The 14,050-nt window shown below is 45.9% G+C and overlaps 1 protein-coding gene across 4 annotated transcripts in view; it reads left to right on the top strand.

Annotated features, from left to right (window-relative positions):
* Positions 1-14,050, top strand: part of TBC1D19 (TBC1 domain family member 19) — a 92,996-nt gene that overhangs the window by 40,524 nt on the left and 38,422 nt on the right. For all 4 annotated transcript variants that reach the window (XM_067562550.1, XM_067562551.1, XM_067562549.1 and 1 more), the window contains one exon: positions 1,768-1,880. In XM_067562550.1, the coding sequence (XP_067418651.1) occupies positions 1,768-1,880 (113 nt within the window). The remainder of the gene's footprint in view (positions 1-1,767; positions 1,881-14,050) is intronic.

Here is a 14,050-nt window from a genome sequence, read left to right as displayed (position 1 = left end):
ACCCTTTGGCTTAGTTATGATTTTTACATATCATTATCAAACTGGTAATGATATTGGTGGCAGAATTCAGCAGTAGTATTTGGGTAGTTCTGTGCTTAATGGTCTGGACAAAGAAGTTACAGGAGGCAGTCAACTTGTCTTCTGTGATAAATCATAAAAGTATATTCACTCTGTCGCAGAAGTTGGCATACTTAATACATCACCAGGTAATTGTATATTACAATTGGGTCGACCAGTCAGAGACCTAATAATAAAGTTGAGAAGTCCTTGCAAAAGCAGTGTTGCAACCAAACCATTCATCAGTGTAATTGCTGATTTGCTTCTTGAAATTATTGATGTCTTTCCAGGATGTCTGATGCTTTCCAAAGGGCATTCAGCCTGATGATCTGACATAAATGCTCTTCAGTCCCCACTACTCCCATGAAAGACATTCCTAAACTGGGGATGCAACTACGCACATATCCTCTGTAGGGATCACCCATTTAAGGTATAGAATAGCTAACAAGTGACTCCAGTCACAGTTGGGAAGCCTGAGTGGGAAAATTGATAACCTGTTCAAAGTTGTGCATGTTAATATCTTCAAGCTGAGGCTCCCAGCAAAGCCTGAAGCTTGTCTGCCAACAGCAATGCATCACATTCTGCTAAAAATTGACAATACATCAATAGCTTCTGTCAAACTAAAGGGAAGCATGAAGAACAAAGAATTGACTGTACAGTAGAGTGTGGCGCAAGAAGGTCCCTCTTTAGCTTTGTTTACTAGTATCAACTGTCCTGCACACCAGGCAGCTAACCAGCAGCCTCCCAGTGAGAACCCTCCTTTGAGAGGTACTGTCCCATTGGCGGACTGTTGCATCGGGGAGGTGTACACTGCCCTTCAGGCTCCACCCTACGATATCATGCTGGGTAGTAAAGTCATCAAGCCTAAACTGCAGCCTCATCCCAATCAAATTGCTACATTGCTAGTCCTTTTATTTACATTAGAATTATGTTCTTAGGTCAGTTGTCAGAGTGGTGCATTGAGCATTTCAGATGCACAGCCTCAGTCTCTCTTGATTTGCTTGTTGACTGTGGCTTAGGGATAGAAAAGGATATTTCACACCCTTCACATGGAAGACCTTCATTGGTTAAATTGCTGAGTGTTGCCCAATAAGATGCAAGGTAAAACATGAAGAGAAGGCAATGGGTGCTACACCCTATGTGAAATCCTGGCCCTATTGTAGTCATTGGGCCAGTAATCATCTATGTGTAAATTCGCAACAAGAAGCACAGTCCTATTTACAAAGTCCTCCTGGTTTTTTGTGTTCATGTTTCAAAATAACTGTCCTAGTGCTTGCTTTTTGTATAAGAAAGACTGCGTCAAACAAGTATTAGCAACTCATTGCTCATGAGTAGGTGTATAATAAGGAACAAGCATATTTGCTGAAGGGGAAGTAAGATAAAATAAATGGATGCTAGAGTCAAATTAAATACAGTGATTGTAGATGTTTGTTGAAATATATTTTCATATTTTATAATGTCCCTTTGATATTTGCATGTAGTGCAAGAAGACAGATGTTTGTGAACGGAGATAAAGACTTGGAAAGTTCAGTTGGTAGAATCTTTCTGTTTGATGCAGAGACTTGGCCTGGGTTGTAGTTGTCTGTCCTCCATCACTTTCAGGATTTAAAAAAATGTGTGTAGTTAAAACTTCAAAAATTACATTACAATTTCTGGAAATGTATAATTGAGCATGTCATGTAAAATTCTTGGCATCTACATGTCTTGCAGTATTAACAGAACAAGATAGTGCTGCAGCCCAACAGTATGTGCGTCAGGGATGCCCAACAGCACTCCGAGCTGAATTGTGGGCACTTATTCTGAATATTTCTAATCAGCCTGAGGTAAGGGGCAAAACAGGTTTAAAATTAGATTAAAATACAAATGTCTATTGAAAAAAATACATGTATATTTATTTGCTAGTGATGTTTTGCCAATTAGTCTGCTGCTTGGTCACAGAAGTAAACATTTAAAAACTGCCATATTGATTTTCAGATGTTTAGATTTATAAGGTTAGTTTGCCATTTTATAAGAATTATATTTATAGACTTAAATCTGTGTGTCGGGGTGGGTGGGTGGGTGGGTGGTTAGCATGCCTGCAAAACAAAAGCATACATGCATGGATACAATCATTCACACTTCCACCAAAACTGATTGTGTAACCAATCAGGGCAGAAGTATTGTGCAGTAAATAGATAGGTCTTGATGAATGTGCATGTGGGTTAAGCCCCAAAATTATAATATAATTAATTCTCCTTAATCATTATATAAAATTATGGTTGGTGGGAAAGAGGAAGTAAGGTAAGCATAGTGGAGAATCAGTCTGTTTAGACAAGGTCGGTGGTGTATTATAGAAATTGGGTGTTCTAGGCCACAATCTGGTTTAATCCAGGTGGTGGGTATCAAATGTTTCTGTTTATAGCCTTTGTCCAATTTGAGATGTTGCAATTTTCTTCTCAGAATAGCAGGATGGGGTAGGGATGATGTATTTTAATCTGCATAATAGGCATGGGATGAAAAGTTAGACAGCTGATAGAGAGAAGGAATTACAGAATGGTGTTAGGTATCTTGTATAAGTTCTGCATGCTGTAGCTGTGAAGCAAAGTTAAGGTTTTAAACACAGAGCTGAGGTTCAAAAAGAATTTTCCATGTTGGTTTTTAGAGTAGTCACAATGTAGACAAAGACTTCCTAACTGATAATTAGCAAACTTCATAAAATTTAATGTAGGTCTTTGTGAGCTTAACTATATAGATTAATTTAATTTACATATAAATATATATAGATTTTTATTTTACTTATGAGTTACCAAAATATATTTATTAATACCCTAGTTTGAATGCTAGCATGGATATTCTAGTCTTGTGGCAATCACTTTGTAAGACACAATATGACCATTTGTTTTTTTTTTAAATTTATATATCTATAATTCTAAATTAATTTTATACATTTCATATACCATACATGTATGTTTTTTTTAATGAACCAACATGATATGTACTGTTCTCTTATCCCTTTGCCTAACATTATTTCCCATAGCACCCTGGGTGTGTCTTATTTAACTTGGGCCCTGAAACTAAGAAATACATATGCATGACCTTAACTTTATGCCATATGAATAGTCCCATTTAAGTCAATAGGGCTATTCACATAAAGTTAAGAACATGAATTAGTCTTTGCAGGATTGGAGCCTTATATTGTAAACTCCTTGGGACAGGAATCATGCATATCTATTCACAATTATTATATTCAAAATTATTAATAATGTAATGTTATATTTTTGTATCTTTGAAGATATGCATTCATATTGTTATAATTGAGGGACTGACCATTAGAAAACTACTTCATTTATGAGATCTTAGCCATTGTTAATGAAATGTAAACTTTTTTATATTTTCAGAAACTGTAAGTTTTACATTGGCAGCAAACCTTAGGAACATTAATGCTAAGAAAAACAGTCTTGACAAATGTACTATCCTAAATCCAACTACAGATGTTTGGTTTAGTGATAGAAACACTTAATTCAGACCTTCATGAAGAAATAGTTTAGGGATTTGTTTATAGTGAATAACAGATTAAATTCCCTTTAGATAAAAAAGCCTTGCTAAAGTAATAATAAAAATATTATACAACATATTTGTGATGCTTAATGCTAAATTTAAGTTCTTCTAAATTATTCTGACAGCTGAAATCTCAGAGGTTTCTCTCTTTATGACAGTGACCAGATTAGAAATATGAAATTCATTTTGTTGGCTTCATTGCACCTCTGTCTACATTCTCTTGAGCACTTCCTATTTTAAAGGTATATTGTCTTAATATACAAAGTAAAATAACTGAATTAAAGATAAACACTTCTATTTTGATAAATGAAGGGCAAGACATTTATTAAAAAAAAGGAATAGTAAAATATTTCATGTATTTATATTCAAATTGAACATGATACTTTGAAAACTGACTCTTTAGAAAACAAGTTCCAACCCAGTTAGAAAAATGCTCAAATGTGTCTCTTTAAATAAAATAATAAAGTATTTCAGGTCCTTATAACTTATGAAAGCCACGTTAGTATTTTCCTAAAAAAAATTGTCATAGTTTATTTGATTATTAATATTAATACCTGTTTGTAGTAGCATCTACAAAGTGCTAATTGGATTCTGAAAGGGATGGTCCTTGCTCTGAGGCACTCAATCTAATGATAGATAGATTTGTAGACAAAGTTTAGGGGAAAGAAAACAATAGATAATAGGTATACAAGATAATTTGATTCACCATGCAGTTGAAGTTGGTCTTTAAGAGATACTTAAAAGTAGAGAGGGTTGGAGACTTGCAGATGAGCTAATGGAGGTCAGACCATGCATGCATATGGTGCTGAGTGGAAGAAGGCACTGTGATGATGATGATGAAAGAAGCTAACAAATGGCTGACTGTGTGTGGCTGGGAACACTGGTGTAGCTGTGGATGGCAGGGCTTAGGAAGAGGGTTGTAACCTTGAGATAGGAGGATAAGTAGGGAGTCATAAAGTTATGCAGAGCTTTGAAGGCGCAGACTGGAAGCTTAAATTTGTTGCATTAACAGATTGGGAGATGGAACTGAAATGATCAAATCAATTAGCAAAACAGATTACTTTAGTCTTAATATTACTACTTCTGATGCTAAATAGTGTGCATTCCAGATCATGATTTTTCTAGTGCACTAAACTTAAAACTATTATTTTATGATCAAATAGCTTTCTGGAGGTTTATTTTCTTTTTTGTTGAATGAATAATAAGCATTTTTGTATCCTAATGTGATGGCTACCATCTTGACTAGTGCACCAAGAATTGAACCCTGACAGCTGAGAGCATGAGTAGATATAATTTTAGCTTTAACAGCCAAGCTCTCAAACAGACAGTTGTAACAGACCCATATCTGTGGATTGGTCACAAAGAATGACACACAACACACATTAATCAGTGTGTTACAACAGTACAAAGTTTTGAAGTGCATATCATAAACTGAAATATTAATCATATGCAATCTTTAATAAACACAGACTTAACGGTATAATGACTTGTGGGAGTCCAAGATTCTTTATACCTTTATTACTGTAAAAAATGTTTATGTGGTTGCCCATTGGCATATATTGTGCAAAGGTGAAATAAGGTGTTTAGTAAAACTGTGCAGTTTTCAAGTAGCAGATCACAAAGAATATCTGTATATTTTGTATAAGATGGTTTATCCAGCACTACTTTCTCTTTCTCTGTTTGTTCATTACATAACACTGATTTATATGGCTGCAGTAGTTTTTCCTCTGTGATGCATGTTATTGGGAGTTTACACTTTTCTAGATTTACAAATTTACAATTGTCTGTATAAGCTTATAAATCTAATATAGGACAGTAAATTTCCCTTGTTAGAAGTTGAAAGGAATGGGTGGGGGAATTGGGCAGTGTGTGTGGGAGTATCAAGATATGATAGTTTAAAAGATTGTGTTCAATAAAGTGCAGTTAAAAAAACCAATCTACAGTGTCATACACAAAGAATCAAGCAGTATGTTTACGTGATGGCGCAGAGTAATAAACTGTTGGCTCTATGCTGCAGAATTGTTTAGGAATATATAAGTACACTGTCTGGCAATGAATTGCTTATTAGTCTTTTATGTTGAGTTGTACAGGAAATTACACAAAAAAATCCCTATATTAAAAGAATATTATTAAGGTGGCAAAGCTTTCAATCCTGCTGATGACCCAGGGGAGTCTCAGTATGATGGTAGTTTATGGAATCTCCGGGGTTTGTTTCAGTTTGCTTTTTTAAAAACCTAGAGAACTGCACTCACACAAACTCTTAAAAAGAACGTTATTCAGGTTGCAAAGTCAAGCTCTCAAAAGTTAGGAAATGCCAGAAGTAATGTTGCCTGTGCAGCCTTAATTTGGCTCCCTTATGTGTATGCATTATGATACAGTCTTTAATTTACATAAGCAAATACTGTTTTCTCTTCATTGTGCAATGTGTGGCCCCATGCATTATTTACTGCACACGACTCAAACCCTGGACTGAACACAGAATTACTGATGTTCTCATGGGCTTTTTCTGTGGTGCTCATCACTATAGTATGAGTTTAACATTAATGAATTTATTTTCACAACACCCTTTTTTATCCCCATTTTACAAATTGGGAACTGAGACACAGAAATATTAGGGCCAAAAGGATCTACTAATTTTGGATGCCCAATTTGAAATACCAAGGACTTGATTTTTCAGAGACTTAAGAATTATGTAGACCATTTTATATTCAAAGTGCAGCACCCGTTGACTTTAGTTGTAGCTGAAAGTGCTCAGCATTTTGCATGTCAAACCCCAGGATCTCAAGCCAAGCATCCACAAAATGAGGAATGCAAAATCAATAACCAATGAGATGTTTGGTTTAAGTGATTTGACTAGCATCATGTAGCAACTGTGTGTAGAGGCAGGGGTAGAATCTGCTTCTCTGGGGCAGCATTCAAATGCCTTAACCATGAGATCCTCCTTTGTTTTCCTGCAATCCTCTGCCTCATTCACGATATACCTTCCAACTTTTGCAACAAATGAAGCAGACTGTATCATAATGAATATGAAGATCCAAATTTAGGGTGCATGAGGAACCTCAGTTCTACATTTCCTAACTTTTGACAGCTTGACTTTGCAATCTTAATGTTCTTTTAATGTAGTCTGGTATGTGCAGTTTCCTAGGTTTTTAAGAAAGTAAACTGAAAAAGCAGAACTTCAGTCATGTGGCATCATATTGACATCCAGGTGCATCATCAGCAATGTTGAAACTGTTATTAACTTCCCCCACTTAGACCTTTGCCACTTAAACTAACAGAGTAACTGATAGCAGTAGTGTTGTCATGTTCTGTGGACCATTGCAAGAGAGGGCTGGAATACTTGACCCCAATGGTTTTTACAGATATTAGCTGACAGCAGAGGGAGGAATGGTGAGACTCCAGAATCTTGCGCCCATTCCAAGTTCTGGAGAGGAGTGGGCTCTGGTGAGGAATATACTATAGACCTTTTTTTTTTTTTTGCCCATTCCCCCTTTAATAATAATTAATACGCAGCTGTTATACATCATTGATCAGTGGCGGCAAAGTAACTTCTACCCTGTTCTGTCATTATCCCATTCCTGTTTCTTTCCCACCCCAGTTCCTTGTGCCAGTCCCATTCTCCTCACCTAGCCAATCTCATTCTCCATTCATCATACATCTCATTCCAGTCCCAGCCTTCTTACCCAGCAAGTCCTAGTCTCACCTCAGATTCCCCCACTTCCAGTTCCAGTTTCTTTGCACAGTTCTTCCCAGCTCCTTTTCTCAAGTGTTTTTGCCCAGACAGTCCCAGTACCCACCTTCTTGGCTCCTCATCTGAGCTGACTCTCTTCCTCACCATAGACTACAGTCGCCCATAGCCACTGCTCACTGTCCCCAATGGCTCCCAGTCCAAATGCTTCTCCTGAGGCTCTTTGTCCAATCTCAGTATGTCTCCCCATCTCTTCTCTTCCGACTCCTTGTCCCAGTCTCCTTGCCTAGTGGGATCATGTTCTTCCCTTTCCCTTCCCCAGTGCTAGTCTCCTTGTCCAACCAGTTCCATTCTGTGGTCCTGCTCCCAGTTTCCTTCCTAACTTTCAGTTTCCTCCTTCTTCTCCGCCCACCAGTCTTTCCACACATCCCAGGTTCTATCTTCGAGTGATTGCTCATATGCATTCCAATATAGGTGTGTGCACGCCCCGTGCACAGATTCCCAGAACTTTTTTCCCCTAGCAAACCCCGCAGGGCCAGCTCAGGCGCCCCCTGGAGTGCCGTGCTCATGTCGCGGTATAAAGGGCACAGCTGGCCCCGTGGGTTCCCAGTTCCTTCTTTCCACCTGTGACGGTTGCTGGAACTACTGCCTCTTGCTGTCTGCAAGTAGCATTCGTACCCTAGCTTGTTGTTCAACTGGTTTTTGTAGTTTTAGTGTTAAGTAGGTGTTAATAGTAGTTAAGTTGTTAGAATAAGTACCCCTGACGCGGAGAGCAGCACAGACGAGACAAGTGCCGGATTTGTAATGCCTTCAAGCCCCGGACACAAAAGGAGAGAGACGCCAGGCTGAAGGCTATATTGATGGAGTCCGCGCTCCGGCCAGCGTCCGAACCATCGCGGTCTCCAACGGCACTGAGTGTATCGTCGGTACGGAGCACCCCACCGATACCGGCACCGAAGACGAAGGTGCCGAAGAAGAAGGTACGGCCCCAGGCTGCACCCAGGGACTCCTCTCTGCCACCGGGACAGCAGGGAGTGAACAAGGAGACACCCCAGCCATGTGCTGTGGAGATTACTCTGGCACCGGTGTCTCCACGCAGGGAGCCTCCCCCAACTCCTGGGGGTGGGGGAGTGCACCTGCAAGGGCCGTCGACACCAGAGGCGTTCATCGCGGCACGCGCCCTCATTGCCATGCCTACGCCTCCGTCCCCCCCTCGGCCAAGGGCTAAGGGACCTGCGTCTCGGGGCAAACCTGCGCTGGGTGGCCCTGGTGGGTGGAGACGTCCTCAATCTAAGTCTCCATCCAGGCGGTCGCGGAGGGTGGAGAGTGTCCGCTCCCCTCCGAGCTCCGACTCTAGGTCGTTGAGCGCCTCGGCACCACGGCACCGTGGGCGGGCCCGAGGCAGCCGCCGGGGTCGTCAAAGATCCAGCTCCGACCCCGGCAAGGGCCGCAGTTCGGGCTCGCAGACTCCGGTGCGGAGCCCGCTTCAGCACCGATCCAGATCCCTATCCTGCAGCCGCAGTCGATCAAGGGACAGCAGCCCGCGACCATCAGCACTGAGGGCACTGGTGATCCGGGAACCGCCCTCCACGCTGGTCCCAGAAACTATGGCACCGGTACCGTTCGCGGTCCCACTGCCTCTTCCGGCACCAATGGGCCCGACGCCGATGGTGATGTGGTCCAGATCTGCTCCACGCAGCCATCACCGACGCCGCTCCCGAGGGGGTAAGCGGCACCGCAAGTCGTCTCGACGCAGGGGCAGGTCCACGACTTCATCATCCTCTTCTCCAGCCTCGTCCTCCTGCCGGCACCGGAGACGTCGGCGCCGGTCGACATCCTCATCGCGCAGCCGCTCTCCATACTGGGGTGGCAAGCGACGCTCTGGGGGTTCAGGTGGCCGGCATGCTACAGTGCATCAGCCACTACCTGTCCAGGCACCAGGATGGGGCCAAGGTCCGTGGCAATGGCCATATTGGGGACCATGGAATGCTCCAGTGGCCCAAGGCTCGGCATCTCTACAGTCTGCGGTGGCCCCACCAGCACCCCTATTACCTAAAACAACACAGGGGCATGACTCAGAGGGTGATTCTGATCCGGAGGAAGGACCCTCTATGGGACCCATGCCTCCATCCTCCTTCTCGTCTCCGGACGATGTTGCGGCCAGGGATCACAGGGCCCCCCTGTTCGATTTTCCGCGCCCATCAGGACCTCCTGAAGAGGGCCGCTGAGAACTTGGGCATGGAGTTTAAACTCATGTCCGAGGAGAAGGACCCCCTCTTTGGACCCTCAGGGTCTGCGGGCCCTTCACGAGCGACCCTCCCAGTACATGACAGGGTCATGAAGATCACCAGGAACCTCTGGCAGACCCCTTCCTCAGTACATCCTACATCTAAAGGGGTAGAAAGGAAGTACTATGTACCCAAAGAACCCTTTGAGTTCCTTTACAACCACCCTACACCAGGCTCTTTGGTGGTTGATGCAGCCAATCAAAGAGACCGCCAGGGGAATACTCCCAGGGATAAGGATGGGAGGAAGCTAGACTTATTCGGGAGGAAAATCTACTCTACTGCAGCCTTGCAGTTTAGAGTAGCTAACCACCAGGCCTTATTAGGAAAATATAATCTTAACCTCTGGGTCTTGCTGCAGAGGTTTGTGTCAACCTTACCGCCTAACCAAGCGGCGGATTTTGCCACAGTGACACAGGAGGGGGAGGCTGTGGCGACTGCGGCCTTGCAGTCTGCCAGTGACAGCTAGCAGGGCTATGGCTTCAGCTGTCGTCATGTGCCGCTGCTCCTTGCTTCAAGCGTCAGGCCTGTCCCAAGAGGTCCAACAGGCCATACAGGACCTCCCCTTTGATGGCTCCGGGCTGTTCTCGGAAAAGACAGACGAGAAACTGCATGCCCTAAAGGATTCACGGGCTACTCTGAAATCCCTAGGGCTATATACCCCCCAGGCCACGAGACGGCAGTCCTGGCCTCAAGCCCAGAGGCAGCCGCCGCCCCCACCGAGACAAGCCCCCGACCCGCCCAACCGAGGAGAGGTCAGGAGCGCTACCGTGGGCCCAACAGAGGAGGCCGGCAAGGGTCCTCTGCTGGGGGCCAGCAGGGGCCTTCCAAAGGGGGTAATTCAAATATATGTTTTTGATGTTGTGCACGAGGGTAGCACTCTTTCTTTTCCCCTGGATCTTAACTGACCGTTTGCAGAAAGGCTCCGACCTTTTATATAGAATGGGAAGCCATTACTACGGACCGGTGGGTCCTGGAGGTGATCGCTAAGGGTTATACCCTCCAACTTACAGCCTTCCCCCCTAGGATGTTCCCCCTCGGGGACCCTGCCCACGAGCAGCTCCTGGTACAGGAGGTTGATTCCCTCCTGGAGCTTGGGGCAGTGGAAGAAGTCCCAGTGACTGAGGAGGGGCGGGGATTCTATTCCAGGTATTTTCTGATCCCCATGGCAAAGGGGGGGCTCAGACCCATTCTAGACCTACGCCGTCTGAATAAGTATATCAGACACAGTAGGTTCCGCATGGTCTCCCTCGCCACCATCATTCCGGTCCTAGATCCAGGGGACGACTGGTACTCTGCCCTTGATCTAAAAGACGCGTACTTCCACATCTCCATATTACCTGCCCATAGGAGGTTCCTACGATTCATGGTAGCGGGGCGCCACTACCAGTTTCGGGCCCTGCCCTTTGGTCTTTCCTCAGCACCAAGAGTTTTTACAAAATGCATGGCGGTGGTGGTAGCCCACCTGCGGAGCAGTGGGATACAGGTTTTCCCCTACCTAGATGACTGGTTGATCCGTGGAAAGTCCAGGGCCCATGTGAGAAACAGTCTATGGCTCACCTGGGCAACATGCACCAGACTGGGGCTGCTTATTAATTAACAGAAATCCATACTCACCCCGGTGCAGCGCACAGATTTTATTGGGGCTACATTGGATGCTGTACAGGCCAGGGCCTTCCTCCCACAGACTCGGTTTGAGGCAATGGCCGCCATTATATCTGATCTCCACAGGTCCCCCACGACGACGACCAGACGCTGTCTGCAGCTGTTTGGACATTTGGCAGCCTCCACGTATGTGGTGAGGCTGGCTCGCCTCAGGCTTAGACCTCTTCAGGCGTGGTTGGCCTCGGTATATGCGCCAAACAGGCATTCTCTGACTAGAGTGGTCATGGTTCCCCCACAGGTGCTGTCATCCCTCAATTGGTGGAGGGACCCAAGGGAAGTGATGAAAGGAGTCCCATTCAGAGACTTGGCCCCGTCAGTGACTCTCATCACTGATGCATCCGATGTGGGATGGGGAGCCCACATCAGTTGCAACCGGGGCACTCAAGGGCTATGGTCACCCGAGGAGAGAGCTCTGCACATCAATGTACGCGAGCTGAGAGCAGTCCGGTTGGCCTGCAAGGCTTTCGTCAGTTTCCTGAAGGGCAGGGTGGTCCAGGTCCTCACGGACAATACGGTGGCCATGTTTTATGTGAACAGACAAGGGGGGGTGCGCTCCTCGGCCCTTTGCCAGGAAACCATTCGCCTCTGGGACTTTGCTGTGAGGCACGATTTTCATTTGTCGGCCTCTCACCTCCCCGGGGTCAGGAACGACGAGGCGGACTGCCTCGGCAGGTCGTTTTCACCCCGACACGACTGGTCACTACACCAGGACATAGTGACTTCAATCTTGCAAGAGTGGGGTGTTCCCCAACTAGACCTGTTTGCATCAGCCTGGAACAGGAAGTGCCCAAGGTTTTGCTCGCTCAGGGGTCGCGAACCGGGCTCCCTGTCCGACGTGTTTCTTATAAGCTGGGCGGGGGGTCTGATATACGCATTTCCCCCCATCCCGCTCCTGCCCCAAGTCCTCCCTCAAAATCAAGAGGGACAGAGCGAACATCATTCTGATTGCTCCAGCGTGGCTGAGGCAGCATTGGTACAGCATGCTGCTCGACCTCTCTATCTCCGAGCCGATTCCACTACCCAGGCGATACGACTTGCTCTCCCAGGACCAGGGGCGCCTGCTGCACCCGGACCTGGATTCCCTCCAACTGACGGCATGGAGACTCTGTGGCTGACGGATGGAGAAAGAGCCTGCTCCTTGCAAGTCCAACAGGTTCTGCTGGGTAGCAGGAAACCGTCCACACAGATTACGTACAGGGCCAAGTGGAGGCGGTTCTCCTGTTGGGCGGAGTCTAGGGGTATACCGCCAAGTTTTTCACCTATACAGGCGATCTTGGAATACCTGTTGCACCTTAAGCTTCAGGGCCTAGCTCTGGCTTCCCTGAAGGTACACTTGGCAGCCATTTCGGCCTTCTACCAGCCGATGGAAGGGCGGTCCCTATTTTCCCACCCTATGTCAGTTAGGTTCCTTAAGGGGGTGAAGAGGACCTTCTCTCAGGTCCGGGACCCGGTACCCCCCTGGGATCTCAACTTGGTGCTTACCATGTTGATGAGACACCCCTTCGAACCCATGGCCACATGCTCCCTACTCCTCCTGTCTTGGAAGGTAGCCTTCCTGGTGGCCATTACATCGGCTAGGAGGGTCTCCGAGATAAGGGCTTTGACCTCGGAGCCCCCATACACAGTGGTTTTATAAAGATAAGGTTCGGCTGAGGCCCCACCCAGCTTTCTTGCCTAAGGTGGTGTCTCAGTTCCACTGTAACCAAGATATCTTTCTTCCCATGTTCTTCCCTAAACCACACGGTTCCGAGGAGGAGAGGAGGGGGCATTCGCTGGATGTCAGACGAGCCTTGGCGTACTACATTGAGCGGACCAAACCTTTCCGGAAATCATCACAACTGTTTATGGCAGCGGCAGACCAGATGAAAGGCTCACCGGTCTCCACCCAGCGAATCTCCAATTGGATTACCACCTGCATCAAAGCCTGTTACGAGCAGGCAGGGGTGCCCCTTCCAGGTGCAGTGAGGGCACGCTTAACTAGAGCCCAGGCCTCGTCCGTGGCTTTCCTGGAGCGGGTGCCCCTGCAGGACATCTGCAGAGCAGCGACTGGGTCGTCGGTTCATACATTCACGTCGCACTACGCCATCGTGGAGCAGGCGAGGGAAGATGCGAGTTTCGGCAGAGCCGTGCTGTCAAGAGCAGGTTACCGATAACTCCTACCCACTTCCAAGGTATGGCTAATTAATCACCTATATTGGAATGGATATGAGCAGTCACTCGAAGATAGAAAACAAGGTTACTTACCAGTAACTGTTGTTCTTCGAGATGTGTTGCTCATATCCATTCCAAACCCACCCCCCATCCCCATTGTCGGAGTAGGCAGAAAGAAGGGACTGGGGACCCGCGGGGCCAGCAGCGCGCTTTATACTGCGACATGAGCGCGGCACTCCAGGGGGCGCCTGAGCTGGCCCTGCGGTGCTTGCTAGGGAAAAAAGTTCCGGGAATCTGTGCACGGGGTGCGCATACACCTATATTGGAATGGATATGAGCAACACATCTCGAAGAACAACAGTTACTGGTAAGTAATCTTGTTTTCTTTGTCACAATCTACTCTTCCTGCCCCTACCATATCTCAGACACTTATCCTCTCTGCATTAGAATCAGATAGCTTCCTCCTCATGTAACCTGAACCCAGCGGGGGGGAGGGAGAGTCTCATTGACAACATATGAGAAACAGGTTCCCTGCTTTCAACTCAGATGCCTGGGCCTGGCCTGCAGCAGTCCAGAGCTGCAATTGCAGGGAAAGTTCTGCTCATCATCAGGCTGGAGCATGCTCAGTGCAAACAGAGTTCTCATGGAATTTATTAGCTAAAATATA

Source organism: Emydura macquarii, unplaced genomic scaffold (assembly GCF_026122565.2).
Source record: "Emydura macquarii macquarii isolate MOO-44397 ecotype Brisbane River unplaced genomic scaffold, CSIRO-AGI_Emac_v2 contig_2448, whole genome shotgun sequence".
Classification (NCBI taxonomy): Eukaryota; Metazoa; Chordata; order Testudines; family Chelidae; genus Emydura; species Emydura macquarii.
Note: the sequence above shows the minus strand (reverse complement) of the source record. Positions and strands in the feature narration are given on the sequence as shown.